Genomic DNA, 24,168 nt, shown 5'->3' on the forward strand with positions numbered 1-24,168 from the left:
GAGATGCGCATAGACGGTGGCATAAGGCGAATGAGATGGCTAAGTGCTACATGTTGGCTTCTATGTCATCAGTACTCAAGCATCAGCATTCTGCCATGGAAACTGCCGCCGAGATCATGACAAATCTCGCAAATCTTTTTGGTACTCAGAATCGAACGGCTAAGTCTCAAGCCTTTCGGAGTATCATGACGAAGTCTATGAAGGAAGGCTCGTCTGTGAGGCAACACGTCCTCGAGATGATGAGTCACCTCAACCAGATTGAGGTATTGGGAGGGACGATCGATCCCGAGTCCCAGGTTACTATAATCCTTCAGAGTCTTCCCCCTAGCTTCCAGCAGTTCAAGCTCAACTTTGAGATGAACAAACGGAATTATACTTTAGCAGAGTTGCTGACTGAACTTCAGTCGGCGGAGGACCTTATGGTTCAAGCTAAAGTAGCTATGATGAGTATCGCGCCTAATTCCTCTGGCTCTAAGGCTAGAAGAGGAAAGAAAAAGGCACCGAACCAAGTAGCAGTCAACAATGCTAAGGGAAAGAAGAAACAGCGGGGTGACAAGAAGCAAACTGGAAAATGCTTCAAGTGTGGAGAGAAAGGTCATTGGAAGCCAGATTGTCCTAAAAAGGGCAAGGCTACAGGTATGCACCATGCTCTAGTAGTCGAGTCATGTTTGGCTTTGACATCTACTCATACTTGGGTTATTGATACTGGAGCAACTGATCATATATGTTTTGATCCTGACTTGATGCAGGTGACAAGACGGCTACATGATCGTGAGATAGAGGTCCAGCTGGGCGACGCTACGAAAGTGGCGGCCGTTGCAGTGGGAGACGTTTATTTACGTTTTTCTAGTGATAGATTTTTGATTTTGAAGAATGTTTTGTTGATACCCTCTTTTAGAAGAAATTTAATTTCAGTTTCTAAATTGTCTTATGATGGATATTCGATTTCTTTTAATGACAATTGCGTTATTAAGAAAGATGGTTCTTATATCTGTCGCGGTATCATGGAAAACAATCTGTACACGATCACTTCTACACAATTTAATCAACGTAAATCAGAACTCAATGCTACATCGAAAATTTCTAAGAAAAGAAAAGAACCTTCAACTTCAATGAATGAAACGTACTTATGGCACCTTAGACTTGGTCATGCCAACGAAAGAAGGATTCATGCGATGGTTGATCAAGATCTTATTAAAGGTCTTGAGAAGGAACCGTTTTCGAAGTGTGAGTCCTGTCTCGAAGGCAAGATGACTAAGAGATCTTTTAGATCAAAGGGGAATAGGGCCAAAGAAGTACTTGAGCTCATTCATACTGATGTGTGTGGACCAATGTCAACCGAGGCAAAGGGCGGTTTTCGATATTTCGTCACCTTTACAGATGACTACTCGAAAATCGGATACATCTATTTGATGCGCTACAAGTCTGAAACTTTTGACAAGTTCAAGGAGTTTAAGGCTAAAGTAGAGACGCAACATGGTAAGAGTATCAAATGCCTGCGATCTGATCGCGGAGGCGAATACCTAAGTGCCGAGTTTTTGGACTATTTATCGGTAGCTGGGATTGAATCCCAAACGACTGCGCCGGGCACACCCCAGCAGAATGGCGTGGCTGAAAGAAGGAATAGGACCTTATTAAATATGGTCAGATCGATGATGAGTTATGCACGGTTACCTGTTTCGTTTTGGGGTCATGCTTTGCTTTCTGCAAACTATCTCTTAGACGTCTTACCTTCTAAATCTGTTCCTACAACCCCATATGAGTTGTGGAATGGGCGTAAGCCCAATCTAGAACATCTCAGAGTATGGGGGTGTCCGGCTCATGTATTGGAAAAGGATCCAACTAAGCTGGAATCAAGGACTGAGGTTTGCGTGTTTATAGGATACCCTAGAGGAACGAAAGCTTATGAATTCTATAGTCTCAGAGATCAGAAAGTGATTGTGAGCACTCATGCCACATTCTTAGAGGAAGACTATGTAATGAATCATAAGTCCAGCAGTGAGATTGCTCTAGAAGAGCTAACTCAAGTTTCAACTTCCATTAACCAAGAACAATTACCAAGTGTAACAACAATTCCAGAAACTTCAACTAATACTCCAGATATTGTAGTGCCGCGCCGCAGTGGGAGGGTCTCTCATGAGCCCGATAGATACATTGGTTTGGGTGAGTGTATGGATCACTCCTCGGACAGCAATGTACTGGATCCCTGGAATTTTGCAGAGGCGCAGGCTGATGTCGATCATTGCGAATGGGTGAAAGCAATGGATTCGGAACTACAATCTATGTTAGACAAAGACGTCTACGATTTGTCTGTCCTACCCGAAGGCTGTACTGCCATTGGGAGCAAGTGGATATACAAACGTAAACGTGGACCCGATGGACGAGTTAAAGTCTTCAAGGCAAGACTAGTGGCTAAGGGGTATACCCAAAAGGAAGGTATCGATTACGATGAGACCTTCTCCCCAGTGGCCATGCTCAAATCGATCCGTATACTTTTGTCTATAGCAGCTTACATGGATTGGGAAGTATGGCAGATGGACGTTAAGACTGCGTTTCTAAACGGGAGTCTTGAGGAGACCATCTACATGGAACAACCCGAAGGCTATGTAGTGAAGGGCAAGGAACACATGGTTTGGAAGCTTAAGAAGGCCATTTATGGTCTCAAGCAAGCATCTAGATCATGGAACCAGTGTTTCGATCAAACTGTTCAAAAGTTTGGATTCGAAAAATGCCCTAATGAAAGCTGCGTGTATAAGAAGGTTGAAAAAGGAAATGTTGTGTTCTTAGTTTTGTATGTAGATGACATTCTTCTAATTGGAAACAATAAAAAGATGTTGTCATCAGTGCGAACTTGGTTGTCCAGCCAGTTCGAGATGAAAGATATGGGTGATGCGGGACACATTCTCGGTATCAAGGTTCTTAGGAACCGAGGTAAGAAAATGTTGTGCTTATCCCAAGAATCTTACATCGAAACGGTACTTAGACGCTTTAGCATGCAAGATGCCAAGAAAGGTTTCCTACCTTTTAGACATGGCATCCAGTTGTCTCAAGAGATGTGTCCTAAGACAGCATCTGAGATAGCAGAGATGAGAAGAATACCATATGCCTCGGCAGTTGGTAGTCTCATGTATGCTATGCTTTGTACTAGACCCGATATCTGCTTTGCTGTTGGCATGGTAGCAAGATATCAATCAAATCCCGGCCAAGGACATTGGACTGCCGTAAAGAACATACTCAAGTACCTTAATCGGACTAAGGACTATGTTCTAGTTTACAATGCAGCCGAGCTCTGTCCTTTAGGATATACAGATTCAGACTTTCAGGCTGATCTAGATTCGAGAAAATCAACTTCCGGATATGTGTTTACCTTAGGAGGTGGAGCCGTAATTTGGAAGAGTGTAAAGCAGAAATGCATTGCAGACTCTACCATGGAAGCCGAATATGTGGCCGCTTCGGAGGCTGCAAAAGAGGCTGTTTGGCTTAAGAATTTCCTTCTGGACTTAGGTGTGGTTTCGAATATGCCCAAGAGCATCACCGTTTATTGTGACAATTCCGGTGCTGTGGCAAATTCGAGAGAACCACGGGCTCATAAGGCGAGCAAGCACATAGAGAGGAAGTATCATATCATTCGAGATATAGTGCAGAGAGGAGACATACAAGTGGTCAAGATTGAGTCAGAAAACAACCTGGCAGATCCTTTCACGAAGGCGTTAGCGGTAAAGCCGTATGAAAGCCATGTTGAAGGAATGGGAGTTCGACTAATTCAAGACCTCAATCCGCTTTCAGTATAAGTGGGAGATTTAGACGTTAGCACATTTTGTATACTCGAAAGTGTTTTGAGTATAAGTGGGAGATTGTTAGAGTTTGTATACTAGAAATCACGTTTCGAGTGATTGAATACTGTAAAACTCTTATTTTATTTTCCAATGAATAAAACAGATTATTTTTGTCATAATGTTGTTATGTTTTACATTTAATGGATGTTAATGCATGTTTAAATGTATAAGTTAACTTAACAAAGTCTAAGTCTTTGTTTTAGTAGACCGGTTGTGGGCGTCGTCCACTTTAAGGTAATACGGTCAGTTCTAAACAAAGAAAAATATGAATTTCACAACCTAGATGGAATTAGACTACCCATCGAGAAAGGTTGCAATGTCAGTCCGTATATTTCTAAGCCTTACTGAAATAAGATGACATTGGTGTGGTATAGCACTGAACGGATCTAACAGCAAGACTTGCCTTGGGCTATCTACTGAAAGGCGAGGTCTTGATAAATATTTATTTCTTAATCAATGTAGGTTAGCATTGAGCATACGGTATTGATTATGCATTGCTTTGACTTATCAAATGGTGCGGGTTTTTCGTAACCCAATTATCCTGATATATTGGGCAGTGGTGATCGATATCTAGCGGTGCTAGGATTGCTATTATATTGAATCGTGCACGAGCTGAGTCTCGTTTGATAATGTCCTCAAGAGGAGCGCGAAACAAGGTTTTATTATTCGGAACCTAGCTAGTTGGAGTTTGATTACTCTATGAATAATAAATAAGTGTTTCATGCTGAGTCCACTCTTGGAATTAATAAGAAGTTAATTAATTAAGTCAATAGCAGACATTAATTAATTAATGGACATTTTAATCTTAAGCGCGGGAAATGAAAGATAAACGGAAACCCGGATTACTTGTAATTTCGGATTTGGATGGGGAGAGTTCAATATTACTTCTGTAGTGGCTGCTCGTAATATTCCAATTATAACTTATATTAAATTGTGGGTTCAATTTAATTAGTAAAAGTAAATTGGATGAGCCCATATCCAAAGCCTTCCATAGATCCCTGTCTGGGCCCAAAAGGAACTTAATATAAATAGGAGAATAAAGGAGACAGAAATAACACAATTTTATTTGCTAAAATTTTCGAAAATTTCAGCTCTCACAAGCTGTAGGAATTTTCGAATTCCTCTCCTGTTTCAAAAAGGATTTCTTCTGTCTTCTTTATTTAAGTCCTAGTATTCTAGTAAGATCAGCCCACACTGATATTAGAGTACAGTTCGGGAACCAGAGAGAAGATTTGTGGTCTAGTACTCAAAGCATCACGTGGAGAAGTCGCTAGCCATCTTCAATTCTTTGGAGAATTAAACAAGGTATTTTTCCTGCTCCGTAGAAAAGCATGTTTTAGGTTTTTATATTCTAAAACATGATTGATTCAAGTTATGAGCATGATACATGTGAAATTTGCGCGAATAGATTTTGTCTAAATAATCTGCTAAATAGATCTGATAATTATGTGATTTGTTTTATGCACCCGCTTCCGCTGCCAGCTCCATCACCGGCCGGGTGAATTTATAGTTGAAAAATTCCACCCGGCCGGGTACAAGGAAAACAGCGTGATGAGTCCAGAAAGTGGTCTAAAATGGCCACCCGACCGGGTAGATTTCCAGCACAAATATTCTACCCGGCCGGGTACGTCAGTTTGACGCGTCTGAAAGCTGAAAACGCGATTTTTGAAGTGAAAAAAGGGGAAGAAAAGGCTAGGGTTGCATTCGGCGAGATTCATTCAACACCTACCGCCTCCAACACTCACATACACCCCCAAGAACACTTTGAGAGAGAGAATTGAAGATTGAAGACTCCAGATCGGAAGATTGAAGACTTCATTCCATAGATTCGTTCCACATGAGTTCTTAGTATCTATCTTTCATGTTTTTGTTCAGATTCTTTGTGCTAAACTTAGTTTTCTCCATTAACATGAGTAGCTAAACACCTTTTTGTGGTGAAGATGCACTAATTTCATATTTTTATCCGATTAATTTTGTTCTTGCCTTGGTCTTGTAGTTATTTGATTATTCTTGGGTTTATTCCTTTCAATTGCTTGATCACCATTTGATTGTGTAGGATTAATTAGATTAATCGGGAGATGAAATAATTAATTTGGAAATAAGAATAATTCACACCTTAATACAATAAAACTCGGGAGAGTTGAGGTTTTGAGTGAGGTCTTTGACCTAATCGAGCTTTTGGGAGTTAGGGGTTTTAGGATTAGAAGGGGACTTCAATCCTAGCACCTAATCTACAGGTTTCTCACCTCGGGAGGGGGTTTAATCTATAATTGTGGTCGACTTAGTAATTCTAGAGACATCAAAAGGTAAGGCAATTTGATTGGATAAGAGCTTGGAATTGTGCATCAGATCATTGAGTTCTACAATTTTCTCCATATATCTTTTCACTCCGTGTTTACTTGCTTTTATTTATTTACTTGTTCATTATATGCTTTTCGTAGTGTTAGAACAAACTAAACTTTTTCCGATTGTCTAGATAGTAGTTGACATTTGTTCGTGGTAGTTAAGTTGATACAAATTTGTCTCTGTGGGATACGATTCTCTTGCTTGTTAATTGCTACACCAGCCTCGTACACTTGTGGGTATCACTTGTGTTAAAATAAGTCGAGTCATTGTCAAGGGTACATGTTGTACTGCCCGCCCATCTGCCCCCATCCAGACCCCACGGGTAACATGGGAGTCTGAGACCCGCTCGTCGCCGAAGTAGACTGGTTGTTGTTGTCCATCTCTCGATGTTGCTCTTGTACAGAAATTTAGATAGAGAAAAAACTCGTTAAAACAAGTGGTGCAAATGAAAATGACATGAAAATCGCGAATATATAGTGTTTCAAAAATTTTTAAAAAAATAAAATAAAATATTGCACGGCCGATCGCTAGCCGATCATCAGCCTGCAATGGCGGCCAGCGCCTTCAAATCGGCGTGCGCTCGCCTAATGCGCTAGCCGCTATTGGAGATGCTCTAAAGAGGGACGGAAGGAGTATTTCATTTTGAGAATATAACTTTACCTCTTCTTGATAGAAAAGGTAAATTATTTTTATTTGTCTTTTCAATTTACCTTATTTTCTTGGAATCCATTACTTTTTAAGAAGATATAACAACTTTTTTGAGAAGGTAAATGAGAAATATACATTCTCAATTTACCTTTTCCCCTTATAAATGCTTTTACTAAAAAAAAAACAAAAAGTGGAACATATTCAACTATTTTCACGTGTCCATTATGTCAATAAATCCGTCGATAATAAATCGACGTCTAATTGTGCAAGCATTTATTATTACTATGATGTAGTCCCCATATGAATTGATCGCCACTAATTATAAATTATAATGATAAGAAAATTTCTTTAGTTAATTAATCATCTTTTATAGTACTAGTACAATTATTTATTTAAATAATTAAATGATTTTTTCTATACTTTCTAATCAACGTTATAACTTATATTTTACTTTTTTTTCTTGTCTAAAAATTGTATGGATGAACTTTATTTTATTATTCTAATGCCCTGTACACTTAAAATGTTTGAATATACTACAAATATGTACACGTTTATTAATTTCAACGTGCTTTAGCCTGTGTAAAGACGCCACTAAGCTTGGAATATTTTTATTTAGAATGGCGTTTTTATGGACTTTCGAAGTACTCCTGTAATTTAATAATTTGGAGAGCGTATACTATGTTGCGTATAATATAGAATAAAAGATATGATATGATGTCAATCGTGAAATGAAGAATATCACCTGCGTAATTAAGTCCTATGAAATTGATGACTACTAAGTACTAATATTTTTTTTACTCCCTCCGTTCCCTCATAGTTGAGGCAAAACTTTTCGGCACGGAGTTTAAGAAATGAATGTTGAGTATGTTAAATAAATAGATAAAAAAAGTAAGAAAGGGAAAAAAGTAGAGAGAATAAAGTAAAAAATAAATAAAGGAGAGAGAATAAAGTAACTGAGAGTAAAGTAAGAAAGAAAAAAAATTTACTATATATAAAAATGACAAAACTATAAGAGAACTTTCCGAAATGGAAAAATGACTCAACTATGAGGGAATGAAGGGAGTATCTACATTTTTCAAAGTAAGGACATAGAATTTGTTGGTCTTGTGACTTTGTCTGATTGTCTCTATTGGTAGTACCATTTTATTCCTCCTGCACAACTCAATTGACCCGTCAAATGAAATAACACATCATTAGGAAATTTAAGTGCTTATTCAAATTTTTGATTAGATTTTTATCTAATCTAAATTCATCCGAAAAGCCGATTTAAAGAAGGTTTTAGTAGGAGTGTTTAAAATATCTAAACTAACTAAATCTGAACCGAAAAGAACTTTCTAAAAAATTCTGAAAAAAATATTAATATCCTAAAATCCAAAATATTTGCTATTATGAGTATTAAATATAATTCATATTATTATTATTTTTAATTAAAAAACAGTGAACCGAATTTAACCGAGAAATCAAATTTTATAAAATGAATAAATATGATTTAATCCAAAGTTAAAAAAATCCAAGTCGAATTGAATATTTTGATTTGATTAAGCTAAATTATGAAATAAAATGTTTAGCGCACAAGTGACAAGAGTTTTGCTTCTTATAATAGTGTCGGCTTCTTGTTGGAACTAATCAGGATACAATTCTAACAATGATAATAATTATAATTATTACTGCCATTCCCTCCGTCCTAGATTAAAAGTCACTTTTTGCCATAAAAGTTTGTCCTAATTTAAGAGTCACATTTAGAATTTTCGATATTTGGTCATACAATTTTACTCCATTGTTCATCAAAATTACATCAAAATGTCATTATCTACATTAGAATAAACCAAAACAAAAATAAAAATCTAAAAAGTCAAAAGTGACTCACCTTCAACCAACTCACTTCATTTATTACACACTCCATCATCTCACTTTATCTATTACACACTTCAACTATTTCTTAAAACCCGAGCCATAACAATAAGTGACTCCTAATCTGGAACGGAGGGAGTATATTCTTATTTTTTATTATTTATATTATTATAACTAAAAGGGATTAAAATACGGCTACTTATAAGGCTTTTGTCCTGTCTTTCCTTTCAATTTTGTTGTCCTAATTTTTAACTTTGTCCGGTTTGGAAAATATATTCAATATACTCCCTCTGTCCCATTAGAAATGAAACGTTTTCCTTTTTGGGTTGTCCCATTAAAAATGAAACGTTTCTTAAAATACAAATAACTTTATCTCTACTTTTCACTCTCTTCTTTAACTCACAAAACAACACTACATAAAATCTTGTGCGAAAAGCAAACGTTTCATATTTATTGAGACGGAAGGAGTACAGGTTTAGGTTACTTCAAAAGCTAAGAGACTCAAATTAAAATAATACCACTCATATTTAAACTAAAAAGAGTTCAAATACGGCATTATATAAGGGTGTTGCCTAGCTACTTGTCTTGTCTTTCCTTTCAATTATGTAATTTATAATTTTAGATTTTCGCCGTTTTGCAAAATATTAATTATAATATACACTTAAATATATTTCATGAACTGAACTTTTTCCCAACATATGGACCAATTTGCCTCCTCTAGCAAATGTGCGTTACCCCTAAACTCACTTTCATCTAGAAGACTTTTTGCCATTTGCAGTGAACAACATTTGTGATTAATTTTATTCAAATTTCAAAAACAGAAAAGAAAAGGATGTCCACTAGCATGGGTTGCATTCTGATCATCATCCCCTGCCATTCTTTTTGGTAAAGGAAAGCTTCACCACTTTCACTTTAGTCAATTACAATATCAACAAAAAACAACAAAACTAATAGAGAGACTTGACACATGTGTGTGTATATATATAATATATTGTCCTTCCATTTTTATGTTGATCATAATGAAGTTTCTAGTATCCAATTATTAATGTTATTCACTGATCTTGTTCGAGTTACTAAAGTACAAAGGTTTATAATGAGCCAGACATTTCACGATAAGACTTAGAAAATATTTGACTGCTACTTATTTAGTCGGTAAAATTTCTTTTCAAATTGAAATATAAATCAAACTAATTTATAAAAAAAATAATAAATCTTTTAAGTATATACTTTCACATGTGCAAGAGCATTTATATATATCAACTGGGAAACAATTATATGAATTTTAGAATATTGTAACAATATTAAAGTATATGGACTTATATGCACTGATGGTGCCATATATTTCGTGTTAGGCTTTCAAGAAAACGTTTTACTAACTTATGTGGTAAGGTTTATTTTGAATAAAACATAAATGAAATTCAACTTTATAAATTTGACAAATCTGTAAAAAAAGAGTTATACTTTCTTGATAGGATAATTATCTTAAAAGAAATAGGAATTCGAAAAAATAACTTATACGGTCACGAAATAATTTTTAAATTTAACTTATTAATTAAAATTATTGGAGGACTGTGGCCCCCACACACTTGCATGTTGCTTCAAACCTCAAACATTGATATTTCTGTTCAACTTGGCTTTATCATCAATTCAATTCAAGGATCAACATAAAAATTCACAAATAGTCTTCATGGCTTAATTCAACTGTCTCCTTATATTCATAAAGGAGCATATTTTAATGTACTGTAATTTTCACAAGTAATCCATGTTGACAAGAAAAATCATTGACTTGCTAATAGATTTTGGTAAAATGAAAAGGCACAAATAACAGAACTATAATTAATTACCAGTACTCCCTATTATACTGTGCTAAAGTCAAAGCCAATTATGTCACACCACACATTTTGTAAGGCACTTGCCATAGCTTTGAATTTATAGGATCACTATTTTGATTTTACGATAGATTCATTCCTTCGGAATTATTTTTAATTTCTTAATTTCTCATTCCTAGAATAAACTTTTTCACCTGATTTTCTTGCTTTCATTATCATTTTCAATTTTACCACCTCCGATAATAAAAACAACTACTTGGTCACTCCTATATATAAGGCTATAAAGATTCTATATAAAAAATGAATATTTTTATGTGCATAGATATGTACTTTGTTAATTTCACTATTGTTCACCATTTAGGTAATTAATTGAGAGAGAGAGAGAACAATAAACACATTGGGCCTAATTGTAAATTCAAAATAACTGTTAAACTCACATAATTAAGACGCTAATTTTGTATTTTCACATCATTCAACATTCCCAAATTCAAAACGAGTCAAACTCAATCGCATAAATTCTTAAATTAAAAAAATGTGTAAATTGAGCGAATATTCAACTTCGAACCAAGAAACTGGAATAAAGTCAAAGCCCATTACCATACACCACAAATTATCCATAGCTTTGAATTGATATGAATATACGAAAGCTATTTTATTTTTTTATGATAGATACATAGGGGGGAAAATTTTAATTTCTAACAACATTAATGTTCGTTGTAGGAAGACTTCCAATTCCATTTCTCATTCGTAGAATAAAAACATTTTCACCTAATTTTATTGCTTCCGTTAACATTGTTCTCGTTTCTATAAAGATATTCTCTCTTTCCCACAAGAGTATGCACTTTCTGACAATAATTTAATTACATTTTTTTCTACTTCTGTCTTACTGTATTCACATTAAAACTCTTGCTCAACTAAAAGTGTATACTCTTGTGAGGCGCATGAAGTATAAAATAAATTCAGTTATTTTCTGTGTTTTAATTGTATAAACAACTAGTTTTAAATGCCATTGGTTTGCGAAAACAAATGCAATTAACTAAGACACTAATATCATTTTTGACATCATTTAAAAATCCAAAATTGAAATGAATCAGACTCAAATTTTCAATTCGGCATCTATAATTCTTGTAGTATGCCCTAATTCTATCACAGTATTAATATTCTAACTAAACAAATTTAATAAAAAAGTAGTTATGGGGCTCAAAAACGGCATTCCATGTACCCATCCCAAAAAACAAGACAAAACACGCACCTAGACTAGACTAAGGGTTACGACAACTGAATTTATTTTATAAAATTAAATAAGAGTGTAATAAATTGGTAGAATATGAGATCTGATTTATGTTAAAAGAGAAAGTGAAATTCCTTTTACACTCCCTTAGGTAGATTTCAATAATCATCAAATCTTGTTCAAAATCAAGTGAGTCACATACAGTCTGGAAATATTACTGTTGCAAGATGATTTAATAAAATTCCATAATAGTAATATTATGTCAAGATTATAAAAAGTTTGAAATTGTACTAGTGCTTGTGCCCACAGAGTAATGATGTCAATCATCCATTTGTTGTAGACCACTGTCTATATATAAATAAATAACCTCAATTCAAGCGAATGTCGATTTATTCTATGTTCCTTTGTCTTCAATCAAGTCTTCACCCCCAAACCTCACTCCTTCTAGAAGCTTTGTTCTTCACCTCTCAATCCAATCCTCACAATAATATCTACACACTAAAAAAAGCTCCTGTCAATTCAACCCAAAAAGAGGAATAAAGGGTATTTTTCACTTTGCAAAACTGTATATAAAGAGCCAATCTTGATTTCCTCTTTCACACACACTTATCATTATAGTTTCCCTTTTGATGGATTCGGATCTTATTCCGGGTCTCCCTTCGGATTTGGGTCTTGACTGTTTAATTCGAGTTCCCCACACCGAATTCTCCTCCGTCGCATCGGTTTGCCGGAGATGGAAGCGGGAGATTCAGCTGCCGGAGTTCTGGCGCCGCCGCAAGGCCTCCGGGCTGACCCGGAGAGTCGTGGTAATGTCGCAGGCCCGGGTCGACCCGACCCGGGATCTCTCGGCCCGCAAATTCGCTGCGGTCCCGTCTTACCGCCTGACGCTTTGCGAGCCGGAGACGGGTCTGTGGGCGGAGCTCCCGCCGATCCCGGGTTGCCCCGACGGGCTGCCGATGTACTGCCAGCTCGTCGCGGTCGGGTTGAGCCTCGTGGTGATGGGCGGGTGGGACCCGGACACGTGGCGGGCCTCGCCCGCCGTCCACGTGTACGACTTCGTCCGCGCCGCGTGGCGCCGCGGCGCGGACATGCCCGGCGGCGAGCGCCTGTTCTTCGCGTGCGCGTCGGACGGCGCGGGGACGGTGCTCGTGGCGGGCGGGCACGACGGGGAGAAGTGCGCGCTGCGGTCCGCGCTGGCGTACGACGTGGCGCGGGACGCGTGGCGGGCGGCGCCCGACATGGCGGCCGAGCGGGACGAGGCGAAGGGCGTGTGGCGGGGCGGCGCGTTCCACGTCGTCGGGGGATACCCGACGAACGCGCAGGGGAGGTTCGAGGCCAGCGCGGAGTCGTTCGACGTCGCCAAGTGGCGGTGGGGCCCGGTCCTGGAGGACTTTTTGGAGCCGGGCGCGTGCCCGAGGGACTGCGTGGACGGAGGGGACGGGAGGATGGTGACGTGTCGGGGTGCTGAGCTGGTGGCGTGGGAGGGGTCCGCGTGGCGGGTGGTGGCTGAGCTGCCGTGCCACGTCAGGAGCACGGCCTACGTGGCGGCGTGGCCCGGGAAGGTGGTGGTGGTTGGGTCGGAGAGATTTGGGGAGCCTTACAATGTGTTTGTGTTTGACATGAAGAGATGTAAGTGGGAAAGAGTTGAGGCAGAGGATGGATTCAAAGGGCATGTTCAATCAGGATGTTGCATTGAACTATAGGATTTAGTGTAATCATTTCTCAATTTTGTGTCTCATTTCACAGATTCAACTGAAAATGCTACGAATGGAGTTTTGTTTTTTTATCAGTTGTTCTATTAAGATTGAAATGGGAGATTGTAACAATTATAACTCAGGAATTTGATACAACTCGAATGAAAAAGAAATATGATAGAAGAAAGAAACAATACAAAAATAGAGAGGCCCAAACGTTTGAAATAGAAATTTAGATATCGAGTTTCCGATCATTCGGAGTTCGGACACTCTCATTTTCTAATTCATTTTGGTATTTCGAACTAAATGAAGAAATTCATGACATCAAGATCTAATGAATAACTCAACTTTCCAACTCAATCAGATTCAACAGTTTTCTTAAGGAAAAGAGAACCCAAAATGTAATGACTATACTAATCAAATGTTGCAAAATCACTCTGAATTATTTTTTTGATCATCATCGAATTATCTTGGCTTAAGCGGAAGCATGCTCAAACCGTTTTTACACGCTACCACATGTTTGAGCCACAGTTCCTCAACTGGGTAGGTCATATACATGATGGATTAATCGACTTCAAGCGACGATTCAAATCAATTTAAATAGAAATATAATTTTGATAGAAATGGTGAAATTCGTAGTGAAATGATATTATATTTATCATAAAATATTTGTATATAGTGCTCAAATGCATGAATTGAACAAGTATCAATTTCTCAATGTGCAATTTTAATTAGGATTTTTTTTCTCAATGAGGTCATCACTCGTCGTTTAAGAATGTGGTAACACTTTGTTTGTACACACGGCTTACTATAGTATCCTTTGATTGATACAGACGGTGTAGCATTTGAAAACTCAATTTTGAACTGATTTACTCCGTCCGTTCCACTTTAGGAGTTCCAGTTTACTATTTTTGGATGTCTCACTTTAAGAGTTTCGGTTGGAATATTCCATTAATGATATTAGACTCCATATTTATTATAGAACTAATATAAAAAGTAGAACTCACATTTCACTATCATTTTTCATTAATTTTTCTTTACATTTTTTAAAACTCGTGTCAAACTGAACTGGATTCCTAAAATGGGACGAAAAGAGCATTAAATGCAAATTTTGAACTGAATTATTAAATGCACACATATCGACTACATTACATTCTCTCTTTCGTAAAAGATTATACTCCAATATTTTACTATGTTTAAACACGTGTTACAATTTCTTAAACAAGTGTAGCAGAGTCTATTCTTTGCGTACTTTCATGGATTATTTTGTTCGAAATTTTTTATATTTTTTTCTTGTATGAATTATAAAAAATATGAAAAAGTTAAAAAATAAATATACTCCATATCATATTTTTATATACTTCATTTATTTATAAAAATTCATCTTATTTATTTATATTTTAATATATCTAACAAAATTGGATTCATATTGAAAATTATCTCACCCCATTTTTCTAAGAGCATAAATTAAATTCAAATAATATTATTAATTGTGCTATGTTAATGTGACGTAAAATAAAATGAAAATCTAAATTAAGGTTCCTCGCAACCTTAAACCCCAAAACCCTCCACCGCCGCCGCCGTCACTGGTAAATAACCCTCTGTTTCCGCCTCCTTCTCCTTCTTCCTCTTCACACCTCACACCTTAGCTACATCCATAAACCCTCACCAAAATGTCTCATCACAGTAATTCTCCGATTCAAATGGTACAATTGGAAAACAGAGGAAGAGCATTGGTCTCCTCCAAGCCGCTCAAGGCCGGAGAAATCCTCCTCAAAGAATCCCCAATTCTCCTCTACTCCGCCCTCCCCTCAACCGCCGCCGCCAATTACTGCTCCCACTGTTACAGAACAATCGCATCCCAATCCACAACAACCCTCTCTTGCCCTAATTGCTCCGCCGCCTCCCAATTCTGCTCTTCCCAATGCCAATCCGCCGCTCTCTCCACCTCCCACACCCCTTTCGTTTGCTCCGCCTTACGCCGCCTCAGCGCCGCCGACTCTCCGCTCCTCCTCCACCATCACCACGACCGCCTCATCCAAGCTCGGTTCCTCATCGCCGCGTACAATCTGGCAATCGCGTCGCCGCCCAAATTCCAAACCCTAATCTCACTCCAAGGCGACGCCTTGGCCGACGACTCCTCCGTTTTCCTACATTCCGTGATTTCGACGATTTGCCAGCTGCCGAATTCCGGAGAGCTAGGGTTTTCAGTCGAATTGACGGCAGCGCTGCTAGCGAAGGATAAACTCAATGCCTTTGGGCTGATGGAGCCTTTCGATCAGGGGAAACAGAGGTCTGTTAGGGCGTATGGCCTTTACCCAACGGCGTCGTTTTTCAACCACGATTGCCTCCCCAATGCGTGTAGGTTCGATTATGATTCTGCCTCCGAATTCAGCAACACCGATATTACAATCAGGGTGATCCATGATCTCCCTGCAGGCAGGGAGATCTGCCTGAGCTACTTCCCTGTCAATTTTAAGTATGTGGAGAGGCAGCAGAGGTTGAAGGAGGATTACGGTTTCGTGTGTGATTGTGATCGCTGCAAAGTCGAGGCTAATTGGTCTGATGATGAGGAAGAAGGGGAGGGGGAAATGGACCATAATGATGGTGATGATGATATGGATGAGGATGACGAGGAGGGTGACTTGGAGACGACGGACTGTGGCATGGATAAAGAAGGTGAAGATGATAGCTTCCCTCACGCGTATTTCTTTGTGAGATACATGTGCAGTGTAGACAACTGTGGGGGTACATTGGCCCCTCTGCCTCCTGTTGATAATCGCCCGTCTACTGTCATGGAGTGCAATGTTTGCGGTAGCTTCAGCAAATGTGAGGACTGAAGCATCACTTGAAAATAAACAATTTCAGTGAGTTTCTTCCCTTTTCCTTTTGTTTTATTGTTTATTCATAGTTTCTCTGATTTTGTGTTGATAATTTTGCTTTTTGAGTAGAAGTACGACATTCATGGAAGAGGAGAGTCTTTTAGAATTACATTAACTAAAAAAATTATGTGTATATTCAAGTCGTATTCAAGCTGGATTTCTTTCTTGTTAGAGTCTGTATCGTTGAACTACGTGGTATGAGGATAAAAATGGTATCAAGTTATGAAGTGGGGAGCTGGTAATTACAGTGGCTCTTGATGGTTAAAAATGGTTAAGAACAACCCCAGAGCTTCATCTCTGTGAATGTGTCTATTTATGAATGATGTTCTTGTTAGTCACTGATTCTTGGTGGCTAAAAATGGTCAAAGCTTCAGCTTTGCTGATGTTTATATTTATCAATGTTGTTTTTGTTTAAGAGCACTGGTTCTTGATGGTTAAGAACAACCACAAAACTTCACCTTTTGTTGAATGTTTCTATTTATGAATGATGTTCTTGTTTTATTGCTCTGATTCTTGATCTTGATGGTTAAAAATGGTTAAGGACAACCACAAAGCTTCAGCTTTGTTGAATGTTTCGATTTAAGAATGCTGTTCTTGTTTTAGTGCACATCAGCTGTTGTATCTACCTTGAATTGTAATTATTGATGTGGATAAAGTTTCCAGAATAAGATTTCTGCACTGTCCCTGGCCTTGTTTTCTGGTAGGTTTGTATGCCATGAGTAGCAATGCCTAGATTCCTACTACCTTCACAAAAGCAAGTGAAAATTGCAACTTCATGTGAGAATTAAGATGCATGAAAACTAACTAGTGATGAAAATTGCAACTTCACGTGAAAATTAAGGTGCTTCTCAATGACTGTTTCTTTTCTACCATGTTTTCTGCAGTGAACTATAAAGTATTTATCGAGCACGGGATGCCTGCTGCAAAGGCTAGCTCATCGTTGATGGAGAGAGGCACTATCATCTTTCTTCCTCACGCCAAGTCTTAACCACTGCTTGGATTATTGTTGAGAGAGAAAAATCAACTTGTTTACTTGGTTGAACATATATGCTTTGATCGAACGAAATACTCTGTTGTATGCTCCATGATCCACCACTTTATTTGACTAGAACCAAGTACAGTAGGCGAAAGGTATTGTTATGAGACCATATTTGAGACTGTGTATTAGATTTTACTAATCATTATGTGAGATTATGGTAAATCAAAGATTAAATTGGGTGTTTTAGTACTTATGAGGATGTTTCAGTCATATGTTATTCACTGGTGAAATATGTAACAGAATGTTTGACAGTTTCATTTATTTATCAAGTTACTGAAATATGTGTGTTTGTAGGCCTTGTATTTATTTAGGATGCATTTATTTCGAAAACAAAGCAACTCCTTTAATTTGTTTTAGCAGCCAGGAGATAATTTTACTTAGAGTAAAAGTCAATTTTAGTCCTAAACATATGACCGAAATACCAATTTGGTCTAAAACATTTACTTTTTGAAAAACAGGTCCATAACAAATAAAAATGTTGCCAAAGTAGTCCTTTTTTAACGGCTTCATTAAAAAATTAACGGTCAACACTAATTAACCACATTTTGACCTAATTAGAATATTAATCTATAATTAAGTAAAAAAATAAAATTTAAAATTTAAAAAAAATTAAAAAACTATTCACCTTCTTCGTCAAAAAACCTGTCTCGACTGGCAAATCGCCGGCATAACTAGGGTACGCCCCTTTCGGAAACGGATTTCCAGTGCCCGCCGCTGTCTTCGCCGGTATGGTGCTTAAGCCTCTCACTTTTCGACCCCGTCTCTAAAAATGAGAGACAAACTCCAAATTCACGACTCCCATCTCTCTCTCCTTCTCCTTCGTTAAAATTCTCTCTCCCCGCCGGCGAAATTTAGCCCCTCCGCCGCTACCGTTGCAGCGCCGCCGGTTCTCTTTCTCACTCTTATCCTCTCTATCTCCTCAATCCCAATCAATTTATTCTCTAATCAGAGAAAATGATTGTTAACTCAACAATCGAGACTCGTGGGAGTAAGAAAATGGTTTGAAGGGTGGTTTTGCCGGGCGATTTCTTCATAGGGTTTTTAATAGTGAATTGGAAGAGAATTATGGGAGTTGAGGTAGTATGTTCTTGCAGAGAAAATTAGGGTTCCTGAGATGAACGAGAAGGAGAAAGAGAAATGGTTTGTACATTAAAATCCACTAATACAGTCAAAATATCACTAATCAGAAGTTGACCGTCAGTTTTTGACGGAATCATAAGAAAAGATGACAAGAATTTTATTTTTTATGGACCTGTTTTTCAAAAAGTGAATGTTTTGGACCAAATTGGTATTTTAGCCATATGTTTAGGACCAAAATTGACCTTTACTCTTTTACTTATTTATTCAAAAGGCTTTTGTTCGTCAGTTTATAGATATCGACAAAATAATTTCATGGACTTTCTTATCAATCCAACAACATAAAAGAAACAATATGGAGAAATTTGATTTTTCTAAACTTGGTTTAGCTTATATTCATATGATTTTGGATACATAAATTGTGTACTACACGAATTAGTCCAGAGGTTTTGGATGCCTGGTTACATATGTTGGTCTAGTCTTCATCGCTTCCATACTGTTGGAATAAGGATTGGAGTACGTTGCTGGTAGCAGCAGCGGGTTCAGCATCTTGCTGTCCTTTCTCCGGGCCTATAGTTGAGGATTGTGGTATGGATTTCTTGATTATCGAGAATTTGATGGAAGAAGTCTTCGAAACAGGTTTACCACCATCAGAAGCCCCATCAACACCAGCTTTACCTATCAACAACATACATGCAGCTGTAACTATGTAGTACTACATAACAGTTTGCTGAAACACAAAATCTCAAGCTAAAAACAGTTTAGATTGCAAACCTTGAATGTTGGAACCCTCACTGCCACTCTTCTCTGTCAAAATATCTGTTGGTTTGGAAGGATCTTCATCAGACACCTTCGTCCTCTGCATCAAAACACAAGATATCTAAGTAAAACCACAATAAAAGTGGACCCTTATCTACGGGCACAGAGTCAAATAAGTTTTTATGAAGATAGATCAGCACAAAAGACTTTGACGGCTGATGCTGAATGCTGCATATATACAATATGGTTTCAATTTCTGTCGAATACAGGCTAGATACATGTTGCTGAATAGCAGATCCTTCCTGCTGCAGCATAGTGAGTCTCAAATATCACGGGGAGCAAACACTCACCACTAAACTAACTGAGCACGCTACTTTATTAAGGTGAACCCATAATCTGGTACAAACATAAATGGAAACTAAGCTTGAGAATTGGACGCTGGTGCTTAAATGTTTTTCTATTGTTATCAGTGACTCAGGTCAGCTCTACAGTCTACTACGGTGGCGTTCGGTTGTCATGACTATTAGTCATGAGACTATCCATCTAGGTTTAAGTTGTGGGATTATTTTAGTTGGAGGAGGAGGCTATAACTAATTATCATGAGACTATCCATCTTAGATTAAGTTGAGGGGGTCAATCTTATGAACCAAACATGATACATATTTAATCATGAGATTTAGTCTTGCCAACCGAACACCCCCTACTTATATACTATATAAGTGAACACAGGTCAGTCCTACTGATATAGTATAATTTTTTTATCAATCTACTTACAATAGAAAGTGAAACCCCCATCAACGTGTTACTCAGTGTTAGCTCATTTAATGGCAAGAGAACAACTACAGACCTCAACCTCAATCCAGTTAGTGTTGCTTCTATGGCAAATTCAATAGCACAAGTAGCTAAAAGTTTTGAATTGTTAAAAGCACAAGGATGAATATTATGGACTGCAGCTGATACATCCTCAGCCCTATAGAAAAGCATACTCGGAAGACGGTTTATGAAAATAAGGATACCTTTGATGGACGAGATGAAGATCCCACACCGTCGAAAGAGAAAAACTCCAAATCTTCGTCGCTGTCATCATCTATATCTTCATCATCGATCCTTCGAACAAAAGGAGCCTTTTTCTGACCCTGAATTAGAGAAGGAACATAATGAGAACTTCAGTGGAAAATAAAGCTCAAAACAAGCTGTGTATTTTACCCTTACCTGAAACACTGCTTTTATGTAAGCTTCTTCTTCTTCTAATAGCTTTCTTTCCTAATAAATATAAAGCACGGTTCAGTTATAAGCGTGAAGTAGATATGATTTCACACGCATTTGCCATAACTATCTAAGATGTCAATGCTGAGAAAATTCAGGTTATTCAAAAGAATAGCATTATGATAATACCTTCTGCTCATTTGAGCGCTGCAGAGCTTCCAGCATTGAATCTACGCTCACAGTTGCGTGCCGTGACTGAATACAACAGGAAAGAGGAACATCACATTAGCATCAGTATAATTGATATATAAATTATACTAGTATTCATAGCTGGTAAATGATCTGAATTCAACTATTACCTTCATCGATTTCATTTCATCCAAAGCAGCAAGGATATCCATCTCTCTCTTCGAGTCTAATGTTCGATTCTCCAAAGACTTCATTGCATCTCCCATCTCTTCAGCATTCCTCTTCTTTTTCTCTTCCTCTGTCTCTTCATCCTCTGCACGCCAAGGCTCGAAGTTCCTCGAAGCACCGGATTCAACTATGTAATCCGAGTTCTGAGGATCTGTCTTGAAGGTCATCTCAGCCGAGCATTTAGTGCACTTGAAATAAAACCTAAAAATTTGAATCCCTAGGTAGGTCTGCAGATAAACAATATATGTCAAATTCATAAGAGAATCAATAATTGAAAAGACAAAAAAAGAGGCAAAATTAGAAGGAATTGAAACCCTACCTCTCCGACTACGTCTTCTTTGCGAGAATTGAATTTGGTTCCCTTATAAATGTAATTCCCGCAGGTGCCGCAACGGATGCTCATCGGAAGCATCATTCGTATCTTCATCTGCTGGTTCTTCGGCTGGCGCCGCCGCGGAATCTTCGCCGGATCGAAGTCCGGCGGGTAGTACTTGTTCAAAACCTTCCGTTCCCCCATTCCTGCTTGCTAGTCGATTTGAGAGAGTATCGAGCTTGGGCGTGGGATTTGGAGAGAGAGAAGTGGCCAGGAGAGGTGAGGGGGAGGGCTGCCGTCGACGGCGGTGACTGGTTTGTTTTAATGAGTTGGATAAATGAACTGAAAACCTTTAATGGGCCGTATTTATTCATAACTGCAACTAATTGGACTAGGCCATTTTTACTGGGCTAAAAGATTTTTTGTACTTGTTTCCATTATTAACTATTTTATGGAGTAGTAGTTACTCCCTCCGTTTATTCATAGTTGAGGTGAAATTTTTTGGCACGGAGTTTTAGAAATGAATGTTGAGTGTGTTAAATAAATAGATAAAAAAGTAAGAGAAAATAAAAGATATAGAGAATAAAGTATAAAGTGAATAAAGTAGAAAGAATAAAGTAAGAGAGAGTAAAGTAAGAAAGAGAGAAAAGTTACCATATATGGAAATGACTCAACTATGAAGAAACTTCTCGAAATGGAAAAATGACGCAACTATGAAGAAACGGAGGGAGTATTAGTTAGTACTCCCTCCGTCCCACATAATTTGACCCAGTATTCCATTTTGGTCCTCCCACATAATTTGACACACTTCACCTTTACCATTTTTGGTAGTGGACCTCATATTCCACTAACTCATTTCTACTCACATTTTATTATAAAACTAATACTTTAAAAGTAGGACCCACATTCCATCAACTTTTTCAATTCATTTTCCATTATATTTCTTAAAACTCGTGTCAGGTCAAAGTGTTCCAAATTATATGAGACGGAGAAAGTATAATTCTTTAATCGTCTATAAATTATTGATTTACTCCATCATTTTAAAAATTAAAAATATTTTATTTTGACCCCTCCCTTAAAATAATGCAATTCTAATTTTAAAAACTTTGAATAACACACCACTACACTATATTTACAATTTATATTACTCCCTCCGTCCAACAAAAGATATCACACTTTTCTTTTTAGTTTGTCCCACAAAATATGTTACATTTCCCTTTTTGGACAAAGTTTTCTCTTACATGAATATAAAAATTATATTTTCTCTATCCATTTAACACACAATAAAACATCATAAAATTTCGTGTCATCCCACAAGTGTGATATTTTTTGTGGGACGGAGGGAGTATTAGAATTAATAATTTAATAATTTATAAACCTTAGTCTCCACCACCACTATTTCATTTACCTTTCCTTATTTTCTTTCTTACTTTACCAATTGAGCATTAAAAGCATCTCCGGTGGCGGACTTCCCACTAGAACTTCCCACAAAAACTTCCTGCCACGTCATCACTAGGACTTCCCCTGTACTAGGACTTCCCACTATGACTTCCCGCAATAAAATTAAATTCACAATTATTCAATTTACTTACAGAATTAAAATTTCGACACGAATACGAACGGGGAAATGCGAATATTTCATTAAAAAAAAAACATACATTATTCGGAAAAAAAAATTACATAGTTAATAAAAAAAAATTAACCACATCAACGTCCATCCCTCCGCGTTCAAACCTCTTTGATGATATCCTCCTGAAGTCGAATATGGGCATCTCTTTGCCGCTTGTCGGCAAATGCGCGCAACCGTTCAACCTCTCCATGAGGTACCCCCATGTTCACATTCGCGCTGGCCACACCTTGGCTTGGACCGACACCCGTATCATCTTCGTTGGTCCACTGAGTCATTTCGTCACCTTCACTTTCGACAATCATGTTGTGCAAAATGATACATGCGTACATGATGTCGCCGATGTTGGGAATATACCACATCCGTGTAGGACCCTTCACCATCGCCCATCGACTCTGGAGCACACCAAATGCCCGCTCAACATCCTTGCGCGCTGCCTCCTGACGGCTCGCAAAGTAGGACTTCTTTTGTCCGATCGGATGCTTGATCGTCTTCACAAAGACGGGTCAGTTTGGGTATATCCCATCCGCCAAATAGTATCCCATATTGTGCTGGTTGCCGTTGGCGACGAAACTGATGGCGGGACCAATGCCATTGCACTAATCGTTGAACAGGGGCGACGACTGGAGGACGTTGATGTCGTTGTTCAACCCGGCGAATCCAAAATAAGCATGTCATATCCACAGCCGGTTGTCAGCTACAGCTTCAAGGATCATCGTGGGATGCTTGGCTTTGAAGCCGGATGTGTGCATCCCCTTCCAGGCGGCGGGGCAGTTCTTCCACTCCCAATGCATACAATCTATGCTGCCACATCCCAGGGAACCCGTCCACCGATCCGTGCATATTTATCAGCTGCCGGCAGTCTTTGGGGCTCGGACTCCGAAGATAGCGATCCCCGAATATCTCTCTAACGCCCGCGCAAAAATTCTGCAGACACTCGACGGCTGACGACTCGCCAATGTAGATGTACACGTCGAACATGTCGGCCGGGCCTCCGTATGCCAGTTGCCTGATTGCGGCAGTGCACTTCTGTAAGGGCGTGTGTCCGAGTTTTTCAGTCGCATCCTCTCTGATCCTGAAATACTCGTATCTTCTCTTTAAAGCACCCACGATATGCATAAACATCGGATGATGCATCCTAAAACGTCGTCGAAATAAGGCATCCCGAATATGTGCAGCAATGTGGTCCCGGGGTACATGATGTCGCTGATGGATCGGCCGAGGTACCGCCGCCTGCTGCCACCGCTGCTGCCTCTGCCGTAGCAATCGATCAATCACCCCTTCCACAGCGACATCCAATTCATTCTCACTATCACTATCACTAGCGCCCCTCCCACTACCACCCGCACGACTACTAGCCATTTTTACTTGAAAATAGAGTTTAGAGAGAGAAACTTGTCAACACAAGTGGTG

The 24,168-nt window shown here is 38.4% G+C and overlaps 3 protein-coding genes across 3 annotated transcripts; 2 read left to right on the top strand and 1 right to left on the bottom strand.

Annotated features, from left to right (window-relative positions):
- Positions 1–12,142: 12,142 nt before the first annotated feature.
- On the top strand, positions 12,143–13,527 carry LOC125204132 (F-box/kelch-repeat protein At1g80440). The gene has a single exon (XM_048102694.2). It carries the CDS (start codon positions 12,371–12,373, stop codon positions 13,442–13,444), a length of 1,074 nt encoding a protein of 357 aa, XP_047958651.1. The 5' UTR covers positions 12,143–12,370; the 3' UTR covers positions 13,445–13,527.
- Positions 13,528–14,962: 1,435 nt separating this feature from the next.
- On the top strand, positions 14,963–17,545 carry ASHR2 (ASH1-related protein 2). Its single transcript, XM_048101353.2, has 2 exons — positions 14,963–16,302; positions 17,202–17,545. The coding sequence occupies exon 1, from the start codon at positions 15,109–15,111 to the stop codon at positions 16,273–16,275; it is 1,167 nt and encodes a 388-aa protein (XP_047957310.1). The 5' UTR covers positions 14,963–15,108; the 3' UTR covers positions 16,276–16,302; positions 17,202–17,545.
- Positions 17,546–18,775: 1,230 nt separating this feature from the next.
- LOC125203604 (uncharacterized) lies at positions 18,776–21,464 on the bottom strand. The gene is made up of 7 exons (XM_048101992.2): positions 21,135–21,464; positions 20,758–21,042; positions 20,588–20,653; positions 20,405–20,455; positions 20,209–20,328; positions 19,208–19,292; positions 18,776–19,111 (listed from the first exon to the last, which is right to left on the bottom strand). The coding sequence occupies exons 1-7, from the start codon at positions 21,330–21,332 to the stop codon at positions 18,909–18,911; spliced, it is 1,008 nt and encodes a 335-aa protein (XP_047957949.1). The 5' UTR covers positions 21,333–21,464; the 3' UTR covers positions 18,776–18,908.
- Between the last annotated feature and the right edge of the window lie 2,704 nt (positions 21,465–24,168).

Source organism: Salvia hispanica, chromosome 6 (genome assembly GCF_029641045.1).
Source record: "Salvia hispanica isolate PSC_SH4W2 chromosome 6, Shi_PSC_v1, whole genome shotgun sequence".
NCBI classification, from domain to species: Eukaryota; Viridiplantae; Streptophyta; class Magnoliopsida; order Lamiales; family Lamiaceae; genus Salvia; species Salvia hispanica.

Excerpts from the sequence above, each read along its gene's own strand:
- ASHR2 (XM_048101353.2), top strand. The coding sequence starts at position 15,109 with ATGTCTCATCACAGTAATTCTCCGATTCAAATGGTACAATTGGAAAAC.
- LOC125203604 (XM_048101992.2), bottom strand. The coding sequence starts at position 21,332 with ATGGGGGAACGGAAGGTTTTGAACAAGTACTACCCGCCGGACTTCGAT. Across the intron at positions 20,329-20,404 it reads ACATAAAAGCAGTGTTTCAG|GGTCAGAAAAAGGCTCCTTT; the intron begins GTAAGGGTAAAA and ends TCTCTAATTCAG. Across the intron at positions 19,112-19,207 it reads TGAGGGTTCCAACATTCAAG|GTAAAGCTGGTGTTGATGGG; the intron begins GTTTGCAATCTA and ends TGTTGTTGATAG.
- LOC125204132 (XM_048102694.2), top strand. The coding sequence starts at position 12,371 with ATGGATTCGGATCTTATTCCGGGTCTCCCTTCGGATTTGGGTCTTGAC.